Here is a 22,170-nt window from a genome sequence, read left to right as displayed (position 1 = left end):
TATGGGCTGCAGCAAAAAAGTTTTTTATTGCATTCCCATCATCATATTCAGCCGAGAGAGGATTTAGCATAGTCACCAGTCTATTAAAGAAGAAAAGAAACAGATTGTCAATAGTGGAATGCGGAGATTTAAGATTATTGATGACAAAAATGGCACCAAACACCGAGAAATTAGTTTCATCACATCAAGCTCAGATATCTCACTAATGGTATTATATTCATTTTTTCCAAATAGCATATATATTTTCAATCAAATACTGTGAGAAAAATACATATTATTACCTTCTCATAAATTAATAAATTAATTTAAAAATTTGTCCTTGTTTTCAATATATACTATGTACAATTAATATAGTTTAACTGGAGAAGGGGGGGGGGCGCTATGGAGTCGCGCACTAAAAAAGGGGGCGTTGGTTCCAAAAACGTTAGGAACCTATGATATAAAGTATATGTATATGACATGAATGTCGCTCTCCGCTTGTTAATACAAGATATACAGAAAACTGGATGTTGTGAAGATATTTATTATTTTGAGATGTTAATTTTTTTTTTTAAGGAAGGAAAAACTCATCTTTGCCTCTACCGGGAGTCGAACCCGAGTCCCTCGATTGCCGGACGAGTGCTCTGACCACTAAGCTACAGAGGAGATAGAGATTTTCCTTCGCTAGAGCGTATGTATGCCGAACGGAACCGTGCAATGGACGGTTCAGGAAAATCTCTATCTCCTCTGTAGCTTAGTGGTCAGAGCACTCGTCCGGCAATCGAGGGACTCGGGTTCGACTCCCGGTAGAGGCAAAGATGAGTTTTTCCTTCCTTAAAAAAAAAAAAATTAACATCTCAAAGTAATAAATATCTTTACGACATCCAGTTTTCTGTATATCTTGTATAAAGTATATGGCTTTGGCATCAGCTACTCTGTCGTCTGCATGCTCCGGTTTGAACGGAAGGAAAAGAAAACACACAAGAAGTGAAGAGAATATCGGCAAAACCGCGGCGCACGACGCATTTGACTCCTTCAGAAGCAGTCGGCCAATCACGCCCGACGTAAAGCGCTGTCGTGAGGCGTATCGTGCTCTGTAGGAGAACAGTCATGCTGCTTTTCTTATTGGTGAGTGGACGGCATGTCGAGCTCGGCGAATCACGTTGCGCGCGGCACAGGAAACCTGCTCCTAGGAAAATCCGGCTTTAGAAAGATAATTTGAGTTCTCGATTTCAAAATATAAATTAAAGTTGGCTATCGTTGATGAGACGTCAAAAATGGACCATTGGCACCCAAAAATGTGTTGGCAGTTATTCACAAAAAAAAAAAAAATCGGCATTCCTTTGAAGGGAGGCTGTCATTGCAGTGCCACACCTGAGGAGGACAGAGAAAGGGAAATTTTGGGCAACTGTCACATCATCAGAGATGATTCAGGTTATTAGTTGGTGCTGCCATCTATATTCTAAGTTGTCAACTTTATGGGAAGCATTTGTACCGAATTTTTATCACTGATTGCTGGTGAATCTATGTCTTCACAATTTATTTTTATTTTAAATTTTCCAAGCACGTTGTGAAAATCATCATAAAGTCAGAAAATGTTCATAAATTTTTTTCTATTCTCTGGTAGAAGTGATTTTATGGCAACCAACAAATGGCATCATAGAGATAATATTCCGGTTAAGGCCGTTCCTGTTAGTACTTTTTTTATGAGATTCTTAATCGAGGTACCCGGTGCGAATATAAATTTTACATGAAATCGCGCCATAGTTTGTAATGTGTAATTAAAAATCGGTTATGAAGATCCATTCGAGGTGACGCATAAATTTGGTATTTTTTTCCTCTCTATAGTCTTCTTGCCTAAATAAATAGATGATGGCGGACCTCAAGATCATGTATACTTTGCTATTTCTTTGCGGCGGTTGCTTGAGATATATGCTGATAAGCAACTCTCATATACACAAACTGTTAGCTGGGAGAGTTGAAGTTGCAACTGCGATCTCTTCGTGGAGAAAAGGTAATTTATTTATACTAATTGTATAAATATAATGACTTGCATTTGACCAATAATAGACTTGAAGGAATCAACTAGGAGCAGAGGCCTTGAGATCCAATTCTCAGCTTCTCGTGGTGCAGCCATGCTTAACACATAGTGAACGGGTGCGATTGATCTTTCTCCAATCCGCACTGGCCAGCGTGGAGGACTATGGCTAAAAAAGTCATGAACTCTGACTAAAATAAGACTCTCAGTGCTCAGTCTATAGTTATGGCTCCGACCAGCATGACATGAAGACCAAGGGTCAGAGGTGGATTTAGTGAAACAGAGTTTAGTTACCCTTATTTGTCGCCAAGTTGGCGCCCAGACTTTGTGGGTGGAACTCAGCGCGTAACATAAGAAAATAAAAAAGTTTTTTTTACCTTATCTTTTTTTCATCCTCCTTTTCCCACAGCACAGTAATAATCCACGTTATATTTCAGAATAATCCAAACAGGCATCCACATGTGCTCCATATCCACAGAATTGAATGGATAGTGCACTGGTAGCACAGAATTAAAAAAAAAAAAAAATGTAAGATGAAATTTACCGGAAAGATGATGGTCCTCAGAAAAAACAATGGTGTCCCCTGACCTAAAATCAGCCATCAATAAAAACTTGGGTCCAATAAAAACATGATTGCAGAATTAAAATTCAAGCAAGTGTGAAGGGTGCGGCTGTATCAGGGCTGCTAAATTTTGCAGGCCACAAAAGAGGATAAAAAATGGAAATACTTTAATTATGTTTTTACTTTAACTTTACAAGGAACCCTTAATAAAACTCTGTCTAAGACAAAGAACTCTTGAAACTTGAACATTAAGACATCCTGGCTAGGGTTATGAAAGATACTCCCCACCTCTCTTCAGCCGGCGGTGGGGCGAAAAAGTTTAGGAAACTATAGTATAGAACATGTCTGGGACGCTCTTGGGAGGGTGATTGCATCTCGCCATCCTCCTCTGACAACCATCCCGGAACTGAAAACTGCGTTGTTGCAGGAGTGGACAGATTGCCAGAGTGACTCCTCAACTACCTCGTGTCCAGTATGCCGTCGCGCTGTGCGACCTGTCTGACCGTCAAAGGGTACCATACCCCATATTAGACTCATTTGCAGTGTGCAATGTGCTCATTTGCAATCTCGCAATGTGGATTTTGGACATTATTAGCTTTACTGACAATCATGCGTGCATATTATGCTATGACTTTTGTATGGTATACTCTATTTCTCTGTTATATAACTGTGCAGATGGATTCAGTGCACTGGGTGCTGGACCAGAGAAGAAACTAAATTTTCCCTGTCACGTATCAGGGTGTTTACGGACATGGAGGGAGATGAGAAAACCAATTTTGAAGAGCTGCAAAGCCGTTTTTGCACTAGGCGTCAAAATACTTGATCCTGTCCCTGAATTAAACGTGCAACGCCCAGTATGTAAAGAATTAATAAGAATGGAAGTATATGAAATGCACAACCTGAGAGGAAAACAAGCTCTGAAATGAAGTATTTCAGCAAGAAAAAAAAATGTACAATGGTAACACTATATAAAAATGGTATAAACAAGATAAAAAAAAATCTTTAAAATTTTAAGGGATTCAAACACCAGGCTCTTCTACACAAAAGCCTGTTATTACTAACGACCTCTAGGGGTAGGTAATTTGCCTTTAAAACGATGACAAAACATTAAGTTTGATTTTGTTCTGTATTTTTCTTCTCTCTCGCCAGCTGTTGAGGGTGCAAGTCTGATTGTGAGAGGCATTGATCCATATGAAGGTGATATATTTCATGAGGTAACAAACTGTTTGTGGTTTTTTTAATAGTTTTTTCTTCCTTCAAATATTCTTATTTGTGGCTAATATTCTTTCTTACAATTTTTCATTACAGTCTCCGTTGATGCTGTTGGTGTACAAGCAAATCTATTTACTAGGAAAAGAGTACTATCCTCTTATATTTGCAGTGAGTTCAACAATTTTATATATTGTTTTGAATCTTATTATTATTTTTAACCAGCTATGTTTTCCTCTATCAAAAATTCCGTGAGTGTCTCTCTTGTAGAAAAATACCCAGACACACACCCCGACTTACATCATCTCACATTTATGCCCCTTTCCTCGCCCAAAATAATGTTTTACATTGTCTACAATGAGCCTTCAGCTGACTGGAAATGTTCTGCGGGGGTAATTTTAGTAATAGTGGTTTTTCTATACTCTTCTTTACATTCTTCCAGAGATTGTTTGCCAGCAGCACTGATTGTTCTATGACATACATCATAATTTTCAGTAGGCTGCATCACAGTTTTCAGTATCTGCTTAGGGGCTCTTTGTCTGTCTGATATATTTTTTCAATTAAACACATTTTGAGCTTATCTTGAAAGTTTTTGTGTCACATTCTAAGAATAGAAATGGCTCTCAGCAAAAGTCATATTGAAAAGATGAACGAATAAAGCAAATAAACGTATTTACCTCACTTCTCCTCCCTCTCTTCCCGAGGGCATTGGAGGGGGGAGGGTTGAAGCAAAAAGCAATAGGAAAAATTTAACATCAACTTGCATCATTAGTCTTGGAACTGAAGTCGGGATATCACTGTGTTATTTGAAATGCTCTATTTTATGTGAAAACATGTTTTATTAACATTATCAGCTAAATTTCTTTTTATTTATGTCTAACTTTCCAAGATACATATGGTGAATAATAATTTAGCGGTTGCAAAATCTTGGAGCATTTGGTGTGTTCGAGAGGTATAGTAAACAGTCAATGAATGAACTCATGACCTTTACAAACGGGCATAACTTTCCCAGGGGTGAATGTGGTTGCTTTCCCGAAAAAAAGAAAAGAAAGACAAAAACTGGGCAATCTGTGGCATCTCCATCATGTCTGAGAGCCTTACATGTGATTTAGTGGGGTGGGGGTAGACTGGGAAGAGCAGTCATGAAAATTTGATTCCCAGTATTTTTTTTTTCCGGAGGTTGTGAATTTTTATTTATTTATTTTTGTTATCAAAACAAACAAATTACAAGATACATATACAAAATGTAATGCAGTATACAAATACAAACATAAATTACACAAAGACAACGACATAAAATACACACATATATTAATTACATGCACTATGTAGCTCCCGTTTTCTTTTAAAAAGAAGTCCTTTTTTTATTTCCAAAAAATTTTTGGAGAGAAAAAAGAAGTATTTTTTCAATTGTGTGGGAAGCACCAAAAGATAATGAAGTAAGTAAAGTTTTTTATTGCAGCAATACACCATCATCTTGGCTTAAGGGGAGGGGGGAAAGAAGAGGATTTGAACTCTTTTTTTTTTTTTTGCCAAAGCCTTGTCTATACAGCTCAGCACATTACTGAATACTTGCTACAAGCAGAGAAATGTTTTTTTCAACATTCTTAAATTTCCTTCAAGAACGTGAGCAAGTTCTGTAACACAAAAACCTTCATGCTAAGCCAATGGTGACCAACCTTTACCTGTCTTGTGTCAATATCAACTAAATGTCTTTAAAGTATGTGTTCCATTCATTTTTGATTATTATTCTGATTTAGAGCTTCTAGTTGTCCTATAAATGAAGAATTGCTCAATTTTTCAATTGCTCATATTTTTTTGAGACTGAACATTGTCATTGATTTATTGCAGAGGCTCAGAATTTGTCCTGTTATACACTAGAATTGCATCAAAAAATGAATCTTTATTTGCAACCAGAATTTTTTTCTTAAAAAGTAATGCATTTTTACACGAAAGCTTCTGTATCTTTAAATATTGTCCAATATTTTGAAAAATTTTGTGGCAACCCTTCATATTTTTTTATTACTATGCCTGTGCTGAGTAAATGCGTGCCATTGGTTCATCATCTTTGTGGTAACTTTTTTTTAAATAGCTTTCGTTAGTATTATGTTTCATTTTCTGTTGAAAGAAATTCAAATAAATTTATGAATTTGCTATGTATAAAATTTCGTAATTTCTTTGTTTCAATGTTGCGATGTGATAAAAATGAACCAATTTTTTTCATTGCTATATTAATGTTGTGTTTTTATTATTCCCATTCCAGGTTTGCGATACCATTACAGCTGCTATATTAGCATTAGCAACTTACTGCTATTTAAAGAGCATTGTGAGTAGACTTCGTCTGTTTTGAAATAAATTAGATAAGTATATGAAGCTTCGCGTTGAATGCATCCCTATAAATAATAAGTTTTTAACATTTCTAGGTCAGAAAGGAGAGCAAAACCAAAAATTTTCCTGAAAGTGTGTCTGACATTTTATTGAAACCTGAGACTGTTCGCCTTGACCCTCTCTATGTGGCAGCGTTGTGAGTACGGCATATTATAAAAACACATAAGTATTTTGTAACTTTCAGTTTTTTGATGAATATTTTTCTTGTATATCAAGCTTATAGTTTTTATTAGTTCAACTATAGGCACTGATAATTCTAACAAAACATAACAAGCTAATGAGATTGATTGTGCGTCTTTTTTTCAAAGTTATCTGTTTGGCCCATTCACTCTTGCATCATGTGGCGGATGTTCAACCTCAGTGTTTCTGAATCTTCTTCTATCAATATTTATTCTAATGGCATCTCTAGGTGAGAATAATTCATTTTCATTTTGTCATAGAACTCAGTGATGATATGTAAGAATTTAAGTCTCCTTGAGCAAAGTAGCTGTTGTGAGTTTGAGTATAAATTTGGCCTTTCTCCATCACCAGTTTATCATTCCTCATCAAGGAAAATACGGGAAATTACAATCCTAAATATGGGATATCACTAATTATACACAAAAAATGCAATTAATGAAAAATTTGGTAATTACTGCTACATGGTATGAAATAAAGTAATGCACAAATTTCTATAACTAAAATGTATTTGGCGAAAAAATTAAATGAGACAGTGAGCATATTTTATTGAGAAAAATATGGGGAACTACGATCTTAAATAGAATAAAATATGAGACATCACCAGTTATCATCAAAAACGATGTCATAAGTCAGCAAGATCACCAAGTTATTGTTGTTGAAATTGTGAGAACAATGTTAAACCTGACAAATATGTGAGATGAATTACATTTATGTGTCCATAATTATTATAAGATAATTTTTCAGTTATAAAAAATGTTTTTCGTTCACAATTTTATTAAATATTAAGAATAAGCATCGCTAACAAAATGAACTGATGCATAAAAAAAAAGTTGGAACAACCAAAAATACAGTCTGGTAATATGGGATGCAAATGGTCCATCAAATTTTTTTCGATACTTTATTGGTCCTTGGGTTGAGAAGCGCTGTTCTAAATCATGCCATGGTAAACAGGTTTTAGTGTCCATCAGATTTTGATAAATACAATAATTAGGTTCCATTGTCACTTTTGACAGCAATTTACAATGAAATTTCACTTTCATATTGCCATTTTTATGGTTGAAATATTTGATATTTTTTAAATTTGCATGTAAATTAATTTAATTTGATTTTTTTTATTTATTTTGAAATTGATATTGATAGGCCATATTTATTTTTGTATAATTTTTTTTTTCAGGAAAATTATTTGAAGCATCTGTGGTGCTTGCTGTAATATCTTATCAGTCTTTCTATCACATAGCGCTATTGGCTCCCTTAACGATATATGCATATAAAGTAAGTCATCAATGTGTTTTTTTAACATTAGTGTTCATGGTTTGGTATTATGCGATTGATATTTCAAGAGCGGCTTAGATTTTTTAGTACATTGTTCTGCAGTTAGTTAGAAGGGAAAAAACCTCTCAGTAGAATATTTGATTTCATACTAGAAATATCTTGAAGTAGTTTTTCCTTGTTTTTGTGATTTAGTTCTAGATTATACTATCCAGTTTATATTGACCATATATTTTATATCCTGATTTAATCATGTAAAAAAAAGGAGAGATTTATTTTAATTTTTTTTTTATCACAGTCATTGAAAATCAATTGAAAGTTCTAATCTTAGTTCTCTTTCTAGAGATATGATGTACCGAACTCTAAAGGTCATGCCCTGAGATTAATCTTCGTCATTTCTAGTTTCTTGTGTGTATCTTCACTGCTGTTGTATTGGTCTTACGTGTACATTGGATCATGGAATTACTTGGAGTCTACATACAGATTTTCGTAAGTTGAATAATAAGCAGGAATTTTAATAATTTTAGACACAAGTTATCAGCATGGAATACACTATAGAATTTATTTTTCTAGAATTTGATTTTTATTTTTAACACTAAAAAACTGTCTTTATAAGATCAGCAATAAAAGAGCTTCACCTGACTTATCCTCCATTGCTGAGATCTCTTCCAGTTCAGCTTCTTGACAGAGTCATCAAAAGATCAGCAAGGTCTTAAAGCAAAATTATCAATAACGCACACATTGAATTCAATCTCAATTCATTATTTATTGTTTGTTTATTTTTTTACAATGCCTTAGTTTTGAATTGTATGCAATATTCACAGGCAACAACTGGACTGACACGTTATGTTTTAAAAAAATGTTTAGAAAAAATTTTACTGCTTTTTTTTTCCTAATACAATATTTCCCAAAAGTGAAGTATGTTTAATTCAACGTAAATGCTTCAACTTGCTTTGATTGACTGAAAATTTCAAAAATATACAGTAAATTAAGTTATTTGCTCATGAATGTAATAAATTATTATGTTTCCACTCTTGAAATGATAGCTTCTTGTTCGGAGCCCTTTATGCTTCAAGCAAGAAAAAGTTTTTATGATGTATAAACAAACCAAGCAAACTTCTAATCATAGAACATAAATTCCTGTGACTTTGTCAAAATGCACATCTACATTTGAATTTTTCAATCACTTTATTTAGCACTGCAGAGAGTAGTAAGTGTCATTCCCATTGAAGGGCAGTTTGTAGCTCTTAAAGTGCAATTGAAGAAAAATACAGTCAAATCCCATTATAACAAACTCCAAGATACCAGAGAAATGGGTTCGTTATAACAAAATTTTGTTATAGAGGAATTCCAGGTTTTTGTATTGTTCCTATGTAAGCTTATCTGTGGGATTGAAAAAGTATTCGTTAGAACGAGATTTTCGCTATAACGGTATTTGTTAAAGCAGGATTCGACTGTATATAGCCAGGAATAGTTTTTCAAAGGAATAAAATAATTTGATGATTATGAGGGAATTTTAAATGTATGGGATTATATGTCAAAAATACTGTATTTTTTCTGCATATTATATGTTAAAAAACATTGGAATTTCTCTTATTGCAGCTTTTATACCATCGTGTATTATCTGCAGCTTTTTTTTTCTGAGAGGTTGGAATGGAAATGAGAATTTGAAAATTCATCAGTAAAAAATATTTCTACAAAGATTTATGGATGGCCTATATACATCTGTATAAAAAAGTTACAAACTGCCATTTTTCTCAGAAACAACACACATTCTAGCAGTGTGTTACCAGTTTGTGTATCTTCAGTTGCAAATGCAGGCCAATCTTCTATTTGAAAAAGTTGCTCTGTGGAGAGATGACATACCTTTCAACATGATACTTGCATAATACAAAAATTTAGGCATTTGTCATTTTCATTTCAAAATATGGGCGACAAATGATAGCACCATTAGAACATGAAATACTCATAACTCTGACAACATAATTATGTTTGTGTCATACATACACTCAGAACACATATTCCAGCATGCGCCAATTCATTAGAAATTCCCCTTAAGAGGTACATGCAAAGGCGGATTTAATGGCAGGTGTACTGGACGCTCTCCTGGGGCCCATCTTCTGAAGGTCCCAGAAAAACCTAAACTTTTTACCTTTTTCTAATTTAAGAGACCCAATATTTTCTTTTGCACCTGGGAGCTCAACCAACTTTAATCCAACACTGGGTACATGTAGGGTTAAATAGTAGTAGTAGTAGTTTTGTGTGCAGTTAAAAAAAAAAAGTGAAAACAAATATCATAAGTATGTTGATTGTGTAGTTATAATTATTTTTTATGTGCTCATAACTGTTGTGCAATGTGATATTTCTTTTTTCAGATTTTTATTATATGATCTCACACCTAACTTCGGTGTTTTTTGGTATTTCTTCACTGAGATGTTTGAACATTTTAGAGCTTTCTTTCTGTGGACGTTTCAGTTGAATGTATTTGTTTATACAATTCCTCTAGCTATACGTTTAAGGTAATTTTGTTTCAACCTTTGATTTTTATAATTTTTAATTAATATTACCCTGTAATGAAAATTATTCATATTAGCCATATATATTTTCATTCCATAAATGTTGGAAAATGATGAATGACACACAGAAGCAGATACAGATTATTTATTATTTTTCTTTAAAAAAATGGAATGAAAAACAAATAGTTGAATAAATATGATGGAAAATAAAGGTTTTTTGATAAAAAATTGTGTTTCCAAACTTTCGTTTCCAAAAAATTATCCCGGTGAGGGGATGAAAATGAAAATAATTTCCATTCCTGAAATGGAAGCATAAACCCTATTTGCTGTAATTCCATATTTTGCTTTAGCTTTTTTTATAATATATATGTATTTTTTTAATAACGTGATCACCACGTATTCTCAAGAGATCTTTACGATCTGTCCAGGGAATTGGTTAGTGTGTTAGTAGACATCCATTCCCAAACCGGGATTCAAACCCAGACCTGCACATTCAGAAGCTAGCTCTCTAACCACTGGACTGCTCGGCTGCAATGCAATCTGATTTATATGAATTATGCACATTTTTATATCTATATTCATTTCATGTACATATTATGTACATGAAATGAATGTATCTTTTATATCTATGATCACTGGTATTGATCATATGATCCCTAGGTGATTTTGTTGTTCTTTGTAATGCACATGATGTTATAAAATTGTAATAAATAAAAAAAAATTACAGTTTTAAAATAATCATAATTTCATTGTTTATTTCAACAGAAAACAACCAATGATGCTAGTATTTGTGCTTATAGTGGTAATAGTACTGTTCAAGCCATACCCTTGCATAGGCGATGTTGGTTTTTATATTTCTCTGTTGCCCATGTGGTGCCATTTGTTCAGATGTAAGTGTTTTTACACGCTATATAACAGTGGTGTAATGAAATTTTGAAACTTTTCACTCGTGCATCTTTTATATATGAAATGAAGAGTTGTTTCATGGTTAGTGTATCTATGTAGAATATTTTTTACTGTTTAAATATGTTCCAAAGTGATGGTTGCGTGTGTAAAAATTTCACAGGTACATAATTTTACATTATCATTTGTGTTAATAGAAGTTTTTAGTCTTCTAAAGTATCACAAAATTTTTGCTGTCAATACTAAAATTACAGGAAGGTTTTTAACAACTGGCTGTTGCAAAGATGAAATTTTGGAAAGAAGAAATTCAACAGCCTTTGTGGGGAATCAAACTCACGTCCTTTCACTTTCTGGGTGAACACTCTAGGCCTGAATCAGGTCTGGCCATCCATATAGGGCCCCGTTCAGTGCACATGACTCCAAGGAACGATTGAGATTCATTGCCTTTGTAGTTTAGTGGTCTAGGGCATTCACCCGGAAAGTGAAAGGATGAGGGTTCAATTCCCCGCAAAGGCAGTTGAATTTTCTCTCTTTCCAAAATTTCATCTTCGCAACAGCAAGTTGTTAAAAAACTTTGTATGGTAGGGGAGAGTGACGTCATTGTTGTATTGACTAAAATTACATGTTGCCATATTCTTTTAAATATTATTTCTATTTAATTAATTTATAAGAGAAATTTAGTTCATATTCAATAAACTTTATTGATAATGTTTTGTAGAAAACAATGTGATAAATAGCCAGTTTCATCTTGAAAAAATTATCAAAGCTATAGAAGCATCGCTAAGTTTGGTAATTATGAAATTACTGTGAGTTAGCACAAAGAACTGACAAATAATATTTATCATGGTTTGGAAGTTTTTATCTGAATTTCAACGAAGTACAGGGTGATCCAAAAGTCACGCAACCCGTTCTAAAATATTTTATTTTTAAAATGCTATCAAGAAATAAAAAAGAACAAACAACTATATAGTTCAAATTAAACAACGTTTGTGGATACAAAAACACAAGTTTGTTTCAGAATGTTACAGCATGTATTCAAATTGTGAGCCTTTTGGTAGTTCTTTTTGCCAGGTTTCTGGCCACTTTTCTCAGGGCACTTACCTTTTCAATCTTTGATTGAATGTTTTGTTTTAGTTACTCAATGAAATGAGTATTATTCTTGTGCATTTGTCTTCGGGTGTTCCCACAAGAAAAAATCAGGGGATGACAGGTCTAGTGATCTTGGTGGCCACAATTCTTTTGAAATAAAGTGATCATCGAAAAGTGTGTGGAGTAATCCATTGTCTCATCTAGAAGTATGACAGGTTGCTCCATTCTATTGCAAAAAGCAAAAATTTTCATTTCATCCACCAGTGCAATGAATCACAAAATTCACCGTTCTTAAAAAAAATGAACAGCACTTTCCTATGTGAAATTGAGTATCACACATTGATTTTGATCAAATACAGAGGCTTTTCATGATAGATGAGCAGATTTTCGGTGCACCAAATTCTGACGTTTGATCTGATCTGGAACTCTCAACTCTGAAACAACCTGAATATGACAGGCACTAAACTCCAATTTTTTAAAGCTCTTTGAACAGTGCAACATTTCAACGTTTTGTCCTTTAGTTCACATATTTTCTCATATTTTCACATATTTTCTGTAGGCGATAGATGGCGCGATTTGATCGATTGCTCTCAGAAATATCGAAATCGGTTGATATCGGTTTCAGTTAAACGGAAAAAGGTCCGATTGGCGGAGGGTTAGAAGAACATTCTAGAAAGCCCCGTTTTTCCAGAGAATGGTTCAACCTCCCTCCAGACAGACAGTAGGGTGGCGTCGCAGACTAGGAAACTGTAAGATGGAATTTTGTGGAATGTTCTTTCTCGAAGTTTCTCCGGGGTTATAAATAGTGCGGCACTCACAAGATGGCAGGCAAAAAGAGACTCGAATAGAGAGATTCGATGAATAGTCAGTTGTGTTTAAACTTTGCGAGAAAGTTGTTAGCTCTCTGACTAGCCTGTAAATACGTGTAAATTGCCGTAAAAAATAAATAAATCTATGTTGTAAATAAATCTGTGTTTGTCCGTCAGAACGCTTCTTGTTTTGCAATCTTGAAGTCTTGTATAAAATTATCCGGAACACTATGTTGGCTCAGTACAGACTGACACCCACTTCACCCGCGGTCTTCAACATTTCCAGTTTCTTGAAAATAGGACACAAATCTGAAGTTTGTTGTCTTATTATGCACAGAAACATTTGGGAATTCATTTTTGATCGTCTCAATAACAGCTTCAAATGAATGAGGTGAAAAATATTGTTTAATCCTAAAAATTCTTTGTTTCTGGCAAAAAAAAAAAAAAAAAAAAATCTTGATCATACAACAAACAAAAAACCACTGAGAGTATCAGTGAGCATGGAAAATAAAACGTCTTTCCATCTTGAACAATATAGTGTTGCTGTCTATGAAAAAACTTTTCATTTAAAATGAGTAGAATTTGAGAAATTAATTTTTTTATAATGGGTTGCATGGCGTTTTTATCACCCTGTCACATGTTGAAGTAAATTCTTCAGCAGCATGTATGTATTGATTCACTTTTATTCTTGATTTTTTCAGTTATGAAGCAGTGCTTCCTAGTTGGTTGTACATATGTTATTTGTGTATTTTTGGGACCAGTACTCTGGCATTTATGGATATATAATGGCAGTGCCAATGCAAATTTCTTTTTTGGAATAACTTTGGCTTTCAATGCTGCTCAGGTGAGTGTTTTCAAGTGATTTTTGAGCTGAATTTAAAATATTTTTGTCAAGTGTTCACATAAAAAAAATTAGTAAAAATACTGCCACCACTAAACAGCACATGCATCTTGTGAACATTCCCCCAATGAATTGGTGCGTATAGAAATGTGTCGTGTAATTCATGTGAAATTTGTTTCTTTGGAATGGGTCTTACGTGTTTAAGTTCTGCAATCTTCCTTCAAAGTTCAAAAGCAAATAAATCATCAGGTTAGTTTGCCTGCTGCATTATGCGTGAAATTTTGTGAAATGTTGTAGGCCTGATTGCTGTCTCTGGAGAGACACTTTTAAATGGGAGATCGTCATTCCTGCCAATTTGTGCTTTAAAGTTCCACAAAACCACAGAGAACTACCATCAGTGGACACTGTCATACTATTCCATCAGTGGGGTTCTAACCTTGGTCCTCTTGATACGAGTCCATCATGATGCCCATACAACCACATATACGGCTAGCAAAGATTGTACAGTAGCACCTTAATTATCCAGGCTAATGCTAAAGGAAGGTGATCACAAATAACCGAGAAACACAGTTATTCTTTTCATGTCAGCCATTCTGCACAATTGTAAAATGTACTATGGGAATAATACAAACAAGGAATAGCATTTGTCCTGTCAATGAGTCATGCTGATATGTGACTACATCCAAAGTTGCCATTCTTGTGCCTTTTCTCTCAGTGCCAAAAAAAACAATAAAAAAAAACAATACATTCAGACTAACTTTCTGGCATTTCCTGTAATTGGCTGAATGAATGAACGCCGCCACCGGACTTATCCCGTTGCCGAGATCTCTTCCAGCCCAGCTTCGTGGCAGAGTCTGGAACAAAATGAGTACACCTAACAGTCTGAGTGTGTAGCTAGTGTTGTGTATGATATTTCAGTGCTGCCATCTATACTTCAAATTGTGAGTGAAGTGTAATGATTGAATATTTGTAACGTTGTAGGCCAGTTGCTCTCTGTGGCGAGACTTTTTAACGGGGAGATCGGCTCGCATTCGCACCTTGACGTTGGGAACCACAGAAAACCAACTTCAGCCGACCACCACTGTGGCGCCGGTGGGGTTCAAACCCGGATCCTCTCATTGCGAGTCCGTTACTATGACCACTCGACCACCACTTATGTGTGCATATAGGGGCTGCTGTTTCAATGCGTTGACATGGGAGTTTAGTTTTGAGAAGGGGGGGAGGGGTTTGTAAAAGAATCAAAAAATCTTTTTTTCAATCACAACCTTCATAAAATCTTACATAACCAGTGGAAAGAAACCATTTGGAAAGGAAAAAACCCCAATAACAACAGCATGGATAAGGAAGAGCTGAACATGAAATTCAAATTTTTGTAGCATAGTTAATCCACTTCTCGGTTATCTAACTACTTATTATTAAACTCCCACATATAATCAAGGTTCTACTGTACTGCTACTACTTAACCATACAAGCACCTTGTAAACACTCCTCTGAAAAACTACTAAGGAATTAGTGTGCTTTATAATTCTAATTTTTTGACATGCTCAAAATTATAAACACAAAAATAAATTAGTAACAAAATTTCAGTTTAGCGGCATATATTGTGTTAAATATACAAGGGTAAATCACTGACATGTGCATTTCTTTTTCAGATATTTTTATTCATAGATTTCATGTCCGGCTGCATCAAGCGAGAATTTTATCTAGAAAATGGAATCAAAATTGATGCCGATGGAAAAATGAGACGTCTTAGGCTGAACTGATGATGTTGCATCTGATAAAGTTCTGTTTGTCGTCTGATCTGTTTGTGACAACAATAATTGGACTCAACAAACTTATCAATAGTTCAGGTTCTGATCATAATTATTTATTTTGAGTGAAACTGTGGCTTTCATAAGTGAACAGTGAACAACTTATGTGCTGTTGAGCGCGGAGCATACATATTTACATCATTTGATAATTCTTATGTTAACTACTTGTAGCAGTGAAATTTACATTTTATGGAAAGTTCAGTAAAACACAAATAATTCAGGTAAAGATCAATGAGAAAGAAGAACAAAAAAAATAGAGAACACATGAGACATGTCATTTGAACAATCGCGTGTTATTTTGTAAATGTATTTATTTTTTTGGTGTTGACACACGAGGTTTTTAGTGTGTATTGTTAGATTCCCCCAGTCTGATTATGCAGTCACACTTGGTTAATTCGAAGTCCAAAGTCAGCGGGAAGAAGTTCAAATTATCAAAAATTTGATTTATCCAAGTAAATCGGATCCATCCATCGGAGTAATTTGGATCCATAAAATGACTGCAAATTGTGTGCAACTTAATAATCAACATTCACGTAGGGTAATAATTACCAATTAAAATTTTATCATCGGTTATGAAACTGTTTCCCAAATTTTAATAATTTATAATTTTAATAATTGATCTTAGCTGCTACATTATTCCACTGTTTTGGAATCGGCATCACTGCAGAATTTTTTGACCGTGTTTAAAGCCTGATTTGTGGAAACACTCCATGATCATCCATTTTGAAACTGTTTCCCAAAGTTTGCTTATCATTCTTATGCTATCAAGGAAACATACTTTCATTTATGTATTGCAATCGGAACTTTTTGATACTTTCCATACTCTTAATGAGGACAAAAAGATTCAGATTTTGAATGGTACACCTTGATTCTGATGGGTTTAACAATATAATCGGTTTCAAGTGGTACACATTCCCAATACACTTCAGCTGAACAATTGAATGTTAAAATGGACATTAAATTATGAAAAAAGAATAGGGAAAAACAGAATTTTCAAACTTATTAATATTAAGTCTTTAAAAGTTGTTGTTCAACAACTTGATTGAGAAAAGCAGTCTGAATTCTTGTAGAATTTTTCCAAACTAAATTTGCTCATACAAAATCTACAATTTTTTCCCTCCAACTTCGAATTAAACAAGAAATTTCAACATTCAATTAGGTAGAAAATTCTGGGAGAAGTTTGTGAAAATTTTGAATTATCCAAAATTTGAATTAACCAAGTTCTACTGCATACAGTCAAGTATCTTAACCTATATTGTCTTCATCGCCAATAGTACTTCAGATTATTTTCCATCAAAGTTCTTTAGTTCTATCTCATGGTGTCAGACTGTGAGACGGACAAACATATATTATAAAAAATATTTTTTGTGGTGGATTTACAGGCTGGATATCCACAAGAAAAAGGATTGATGGAAAAAATTTTGTTCGAATTAAATATATATACTGTAACTAGAATGAATTCTTTACAATAGGGATTATTATTTAATTTATAAAGTTGAAATTGCACGCTATTTCTTGCTTGAATGGCGATATTCTTCCGTAATGTATGAGTATTTGGAAATATTATAGTGTGGTTACAATTTGATAAACATTGTTCATAGCTGATAGGACCATAACATTGTATATTGATTAGAATGCAGCAAAATGAATTTTAGCAAAATCAGTGCATTCTCAACTCATCAAGAAGTATGAAAGTAAACATAACCTTATTTCACTGTTTTATTTCGGAATCAATGTGTGAAAAAGAGATAGAAATATAATACACTAGATGCTGCTTATTAGAATCACAGATAATGTTATCGTTCTGGTATTTTTATCACTTTTTCAAAGTATGTAACATACCAATATCTTAATACAGTGCTGGACGAATCACAAAAACAATCTATGCTCAGAAAAATTTCTTTTAGGTGCAAAAAAAAAACCTGAAGAAAAAGGTCCAGAATAATGCTTTATTTGCCCTTTTCAGGCCATAGTCACCCTCTTTCATGTTGGCAAATATGCTGCTTTTCCAAATTAATTCCAAACATTTTGGGCTGCTCTCAGCCTGTAATTTAGTAACTACGCAAATGAAAATTTTAGGCTCCAATATCAATTTTTTAGTCTCCATGGTTACCTGGCGCCTGGGATTTGTCCGGCTCTGTCAGAATATGGGGGGAAAAATTCATTTATAACTATTGGGACTTTGGTTTATGTTACCAATTTTTTTTCTTTGAAGGGTTTTTTTTGCTTTTTTTGCATATTTTGAAGCTAAGGTTGAGCCAGACTCATTTTTTTTTCTATAAGTCATAGTTATCAATCTGCAAGACTATGTAGGGAGTCAAAAGGCTCCCTTATTAGCAAAAGTTTCCGTATTCAGTTCACTATGCCGTAATCGAGCTGTAATAGCTGCTATAATCCATGAACACCTGTAGTGCTTCTTTTGCAATTTATTTCCGATAGCGAAGACACATGTGTATTTTAAAAAAAGTCCCTTCCTTCAGTTCTTGTTCAGTTTTTTCAACTGACCACATTCACAGTTTCTCAACTAGAAGACTTTGACAAGGGTACCTATAGAATACAAGGTACCATTCATTATAAAAGTATCGTAACTCATAACACACATTACACAGTTTCATTCTAACTCCTCATAATATCTGAATTATAAAACATAATTTTAGTGTAAAGGGGAAAAAACTTGTTTGTCCAAAATAAAATTTAAGATTCAACATTTTGAAACTGATGTGAGAAAGAAAAATTGAGTTGTCCTGTTTCTATACACATTCTGTGCAATCAAACAGAACATATGGTCACCAGGATTTTTTTCACATCTAGTTAGTTACAGATGCTATAACCATTATCAATCTGTTATTGTTATCAGAAAGCCTCTGATGTGATCACATTAACCCTTTAATCGGTTTTTCAAGATTTCCCTGATCTGCATTGTAACTGCCACAGTGGAAATCACTAAAAGTTCCAGAAATTGCCACCTATTTTCAAGAGAAGTTTTTTTTCCAGATTGTTTAAGCTGATGAAAGCCTCCCACAACATTGGAAATAATAATAATAGTAAAGCAAGGAACAGAAAAACTCAATTGGTTTCTGTTATTTATGTTATAGGTTGTTCAGCGAAAAGGATAAACATCCTCTCTCTTCTTCTGTTATCAGATTTTGAACAAAAGCTGACTCTGCCCACTTGCAGTTGATCAACAGGTTGAGGGAGGGTAGAAAATGTATTTCACTGCAGGCTTGGGATTGCCAAAATTAGAGGTTTTAAGAACTCGCGTGTGAGATATTTCAAGACTGCCAAAATAAGAAGGTTCTAAGAACCAGAGATATGTTTTGGGATTGCCAAAATCAAGCAATTCAAGTTAGACAAGATATCTCGTCGTTGCTGCTGTAAGGGTAAGTGTTGTGCACTGTATAAAACATTACAAAAATTGCATCATCATGGAAATTTAGAACAGTTATTTCTTCTTATTATTATTTGGAATAGCATGTTGAAAAATTTCTCACATACTGAATTCCATAGTGCTGAATATCGATTCTAGCAGTTCGAAGAAGAGCCATCTCACGGGCTTTACAAATTTTTTTGGTTGCCATGGTGACTGAAAATGTTTTATATATTGGCACCTAAAATTTCCTATGAGTCTCATTATTTCATTAGGATGTGAGGACAACACAAAATTTTCAAACTTTATGGCAGTCTGTCTCCCATTATGTAAAAAAGAAGACTTATGTTCCTTATTTGTGATTTAGGCTATCATAAAAAAAAATTTGAAAAAAAAAAATATTTTGGACCATTTTCCTCTTTCAAAAAGAAAAATCTTGGTTCCTAAAAAATTTCGCACCTAATTTGTTGTTTTTTTTTGATTTGTTAAACTCTGCTGAAGTCAGTTGTGAAATTTCTAAGGTCTTATTATAGACTATTAGTACAAAAAATATAAATCTTGTCCTAGAAATCTCAATAAAGATGAGCTTAACTTATCACTTCTGCATGATGTGTTGCATTTCCGAGTTAGGATTCTTCAGTTTGGTAGCATTTGATAATTTTTCCCTTAAGTCTGGAAGAATCACATTAGTAATTGAGTTTTCATTTTGCTATTGAAACAAACTGCCAGATGATGTAAATAAATAACTTTAAAATTTATAGTTTTTGATTATTTTCTATACGTAGCGGTTTTTTGTAATCAACTTAGATGTATTTAGTACATCTATACATGCATTCTTTTACATTTAGTTTTCATAATCGCATGTTATGATGGATTTGGAGTAAAGCTTAAAGAAAATATTGTATGCTATGTAAAACATAGTTATGTGATGTACACAGTAATGTATTCGTGATTCTACATTATAAATTTATAATTAAAAGAGATTCTGTTTGGGACATTTTGTTTTGAAATTTCTTTTAACATTGTATGAGTTTTATCGAACTTATGTGATCAAAACTGTGATGACAAGAAATGTAAATACTTGTAGTTACAGGAAAGGTATTATTCCCAGGACGAAAGGGCTATCCACCAGGAACGTGATCAGTCATTGGTTGGTTGGTTAATGAGGACCTTTCTTTTCCCAGTTGGTTTGAGATAATAATTATCAGACATTGTTTCTTGTAACAATGGTTTTATTTAAGAAGAAATGGTAACAATACTGTGAAATTAATCACCGCCAATTTTTTTTTATTACATCATCAAACAATTGCTACCCTCCCCCCTCCGAAATGGGTTTTGCTATTTTAATAGTGGCTGAACGTGTCTGTCAATTGCGTGATAAAAAATTAATGAAATTATGCAAAGAAAATTATCATTTTTTTTGGCAATGATAATTTTCTTTGCATAATTTCATTAATTTTTTTTTAAAGAATTTTTTCTATTAGAATTTTTTTTAAGTTTCCCTTCAAAAAAATCTTGTGCCACATCATACATCAGGTATACAATGGAATCACACATCAACTAATTGTCAATTTTTGAGTTTAGATTTGGAAAGTTATACCATAAAAACATTACACAACTCATCTCTTTAACACTTTCCGGTCTAAGCCCGATCCTGACTCGGGCTTAACTTTTAACTCTAGCAGCTATAAAATGGCTGAATATATATGTTCCTAGTGTTTTAAGCATAATCTATAAATCTTCTAGTTCCAAAAAAATAAAAATAAATAAATAAATAAACAAATAAAAAAAAATATATAAAATAGATGGTAGCAGCCAACCGATGTGTAGCTTGTAGCTTTATGAAATGATGTAGCAGTAACTATAGTTGAAATACATTTGCCTTCCTAGGTAAGGTAGCCATGTTTGTTGATGAGATGATTTTTTTTTTCAATAAAAACCATTTTTAGATATTTGTACAGCATTTGGATAAGTTTTTATTCAGAATTGTTTGAAATATAATATGATAAGTGCCAAAAACCCTCAGTCCATGGGACAAACATAGTCGAAATAGCTCAGACCCGAAAGTGTTAAGCAGGGCCGGATTAACCCATATGAAGGCCCTAAGCACACAAGTGATTTTGGTGCCCCCACTTTACTTTTAACCTTATGCATGACCCGGGACCTCATAACAATTAGATCTGTTTACAATTTTCACGAATAAGTGTGTAAATTGGTAAGCAATTATTATTAAGTGGTTAAATGAAGGGGGGGAAACGATTCAGAAAAATAATTTCACTCAAGGCCCACGTTTTCACATGATCCCACGGCTCGAGAACATCAATTGCCGGGAGGTTTCATGACCATTTGATCTGGTTTTGGAATGAGTATGTATGCAAATTAAGTAAGGTAGACAGGTATATATAGCTAAGTGGGGGGGAGGGGGTCTCAGATGAATTTGTTTTACCCGGAAGCCTATGATGCTGTTGAGACCACTCTGGGGCTTACAGTACTTTATGGAGATACAGCAAAATTTCAATCCAAATACTGAGCATTGACACAAGTTTTTGTTTGCTTAATTAATTGCTAATTAACTTAGTTTCTCTGCTTTTGTGTCAACCTCGGAAACAAATTTATCGTGTTACTTAGGGGAATTTGTATCAATTTTGTGCCCTCTCCCCACAATTTTTAACGAAAAAATAGTAAACTCAGTACCATTCTTTTGGTCCAGAGCCTGCGCACCAGACCCCCTCGCCACTCCCTGCCGTCAATTAGTTGCAGCCCTCATCCACGTCAATGTTTCGATAAAGATATTCAACTCTACAATCAAGTGCTGTTAAAGTTTTAGAATTTTCTACCGGATAGTTGATGCTGGGGGGGGGGGGGGAATTAAAAAATACTACTTGATCATTTTTTGTGGTGTCCCTTTTCTCTTGATGCTCTAAGCATGTGCTTATTTTGCTTAATGGTTAATCTGGCCCTGTCTTTAAGGGTAAAAGGTTAGTAAGTTGTCTCAAAAGTGATAGGATGGAATTTTGGATGTTTAAAGAAGGTCAAACTAGCGTCCAGAAGTGCACGGGATAATTTTACAGTTTAAAAGAGGGAAAGCTATAAATTGAGTTACCCGTATTGTATTCATTTATACATGATATGCGAAATGTTATGGTCATACTACGACTTGGTTGTGGATGATTCATCCCTAATAATTCATTCATATGATTGAATCCATA

At 34.0% G+C, this 22,170-nt stretch overlaps 1 protein-coding gene across 1 annotated transcript; it reads left to right on the top strand.

The window, feature by feature from the left end:
• Positions 1-1,654: 1,654 nt before the first annotated feature.
• Positions 1,655-19,955, top strand: PIG-U (phosphatidylinositol glycan anchor biosynthesis class U). The gene is made up of 12 exons (XM_089250798.1): positions 1,655-1,993; positions 3,729-3,793; positions 3,888-3,959; positions 6,052-6,114; positions 6,212-6,312; positions 6,485-6,585; positions 7,531-7,628; positions 7,969-8,114; positions 10,001-10,144; positions 10,907-11,031; positions 13,644-13,786; positions 15,436-19,955. The coding sequence occupies exons 1-12, from the start codon at positions 1,849-1,851 to the stop codon at positions 15,544-15,546; spliced, it is 1,314 nt and encodes a 437-aa protein (XP_089106924.1). The 5' UTR covers positions 1,655-1,848; the 3' UTR covers positions 15,547-19,955.
• Positions 19,956-22,170: the final 2,215 nt, after the last annotated feature.

This window comes from Pholcus phalangioides, unplaced genomic scaffold (assembly GCF_987345545.1).
Source record: "Pholcus phalangioides strain wild (caught in Gottingen) unplaced genomic scaffold, Ppha-v1.0 ptg000024l_1, whole genome shotgun sequence".
Lineage (NCBI taxonomy): Eukaryota > Metazoa > Arthropoda > Arachnida > Araneae > Pholcidae > Pholcus > Pholcus phalangioides.
Note: the sequence above shows the minus strand (reverse complement) of the source record. Positions and strands in the feature narration are given on the sequence as shown.

Bases quoted from the DNA above. Each gene is read 5' to 3' on its own strand.
- PIG-U (XM_089250798.1), top strand. From the start codon at position 1,849: ATGATGGCGGACCTCAAGATCATGTATACTTTGCTATTTCTTTGCGGC. The intron at 6,313-6,484 runs GTGAGTACGGCA...TTTTTTTCAAAG, and splicing joins CCTCTCTATGTGGCAGCGTT to TTATCTGTTTGGCCCATTCA. The intron at 13,787-15,435 runs GTGAGTGTTTTC...TTTCTTTTTCAG, and splicing joins TGGCTTTCAATGCTGCTCAG to ATATTTTTATTCATAGATTT.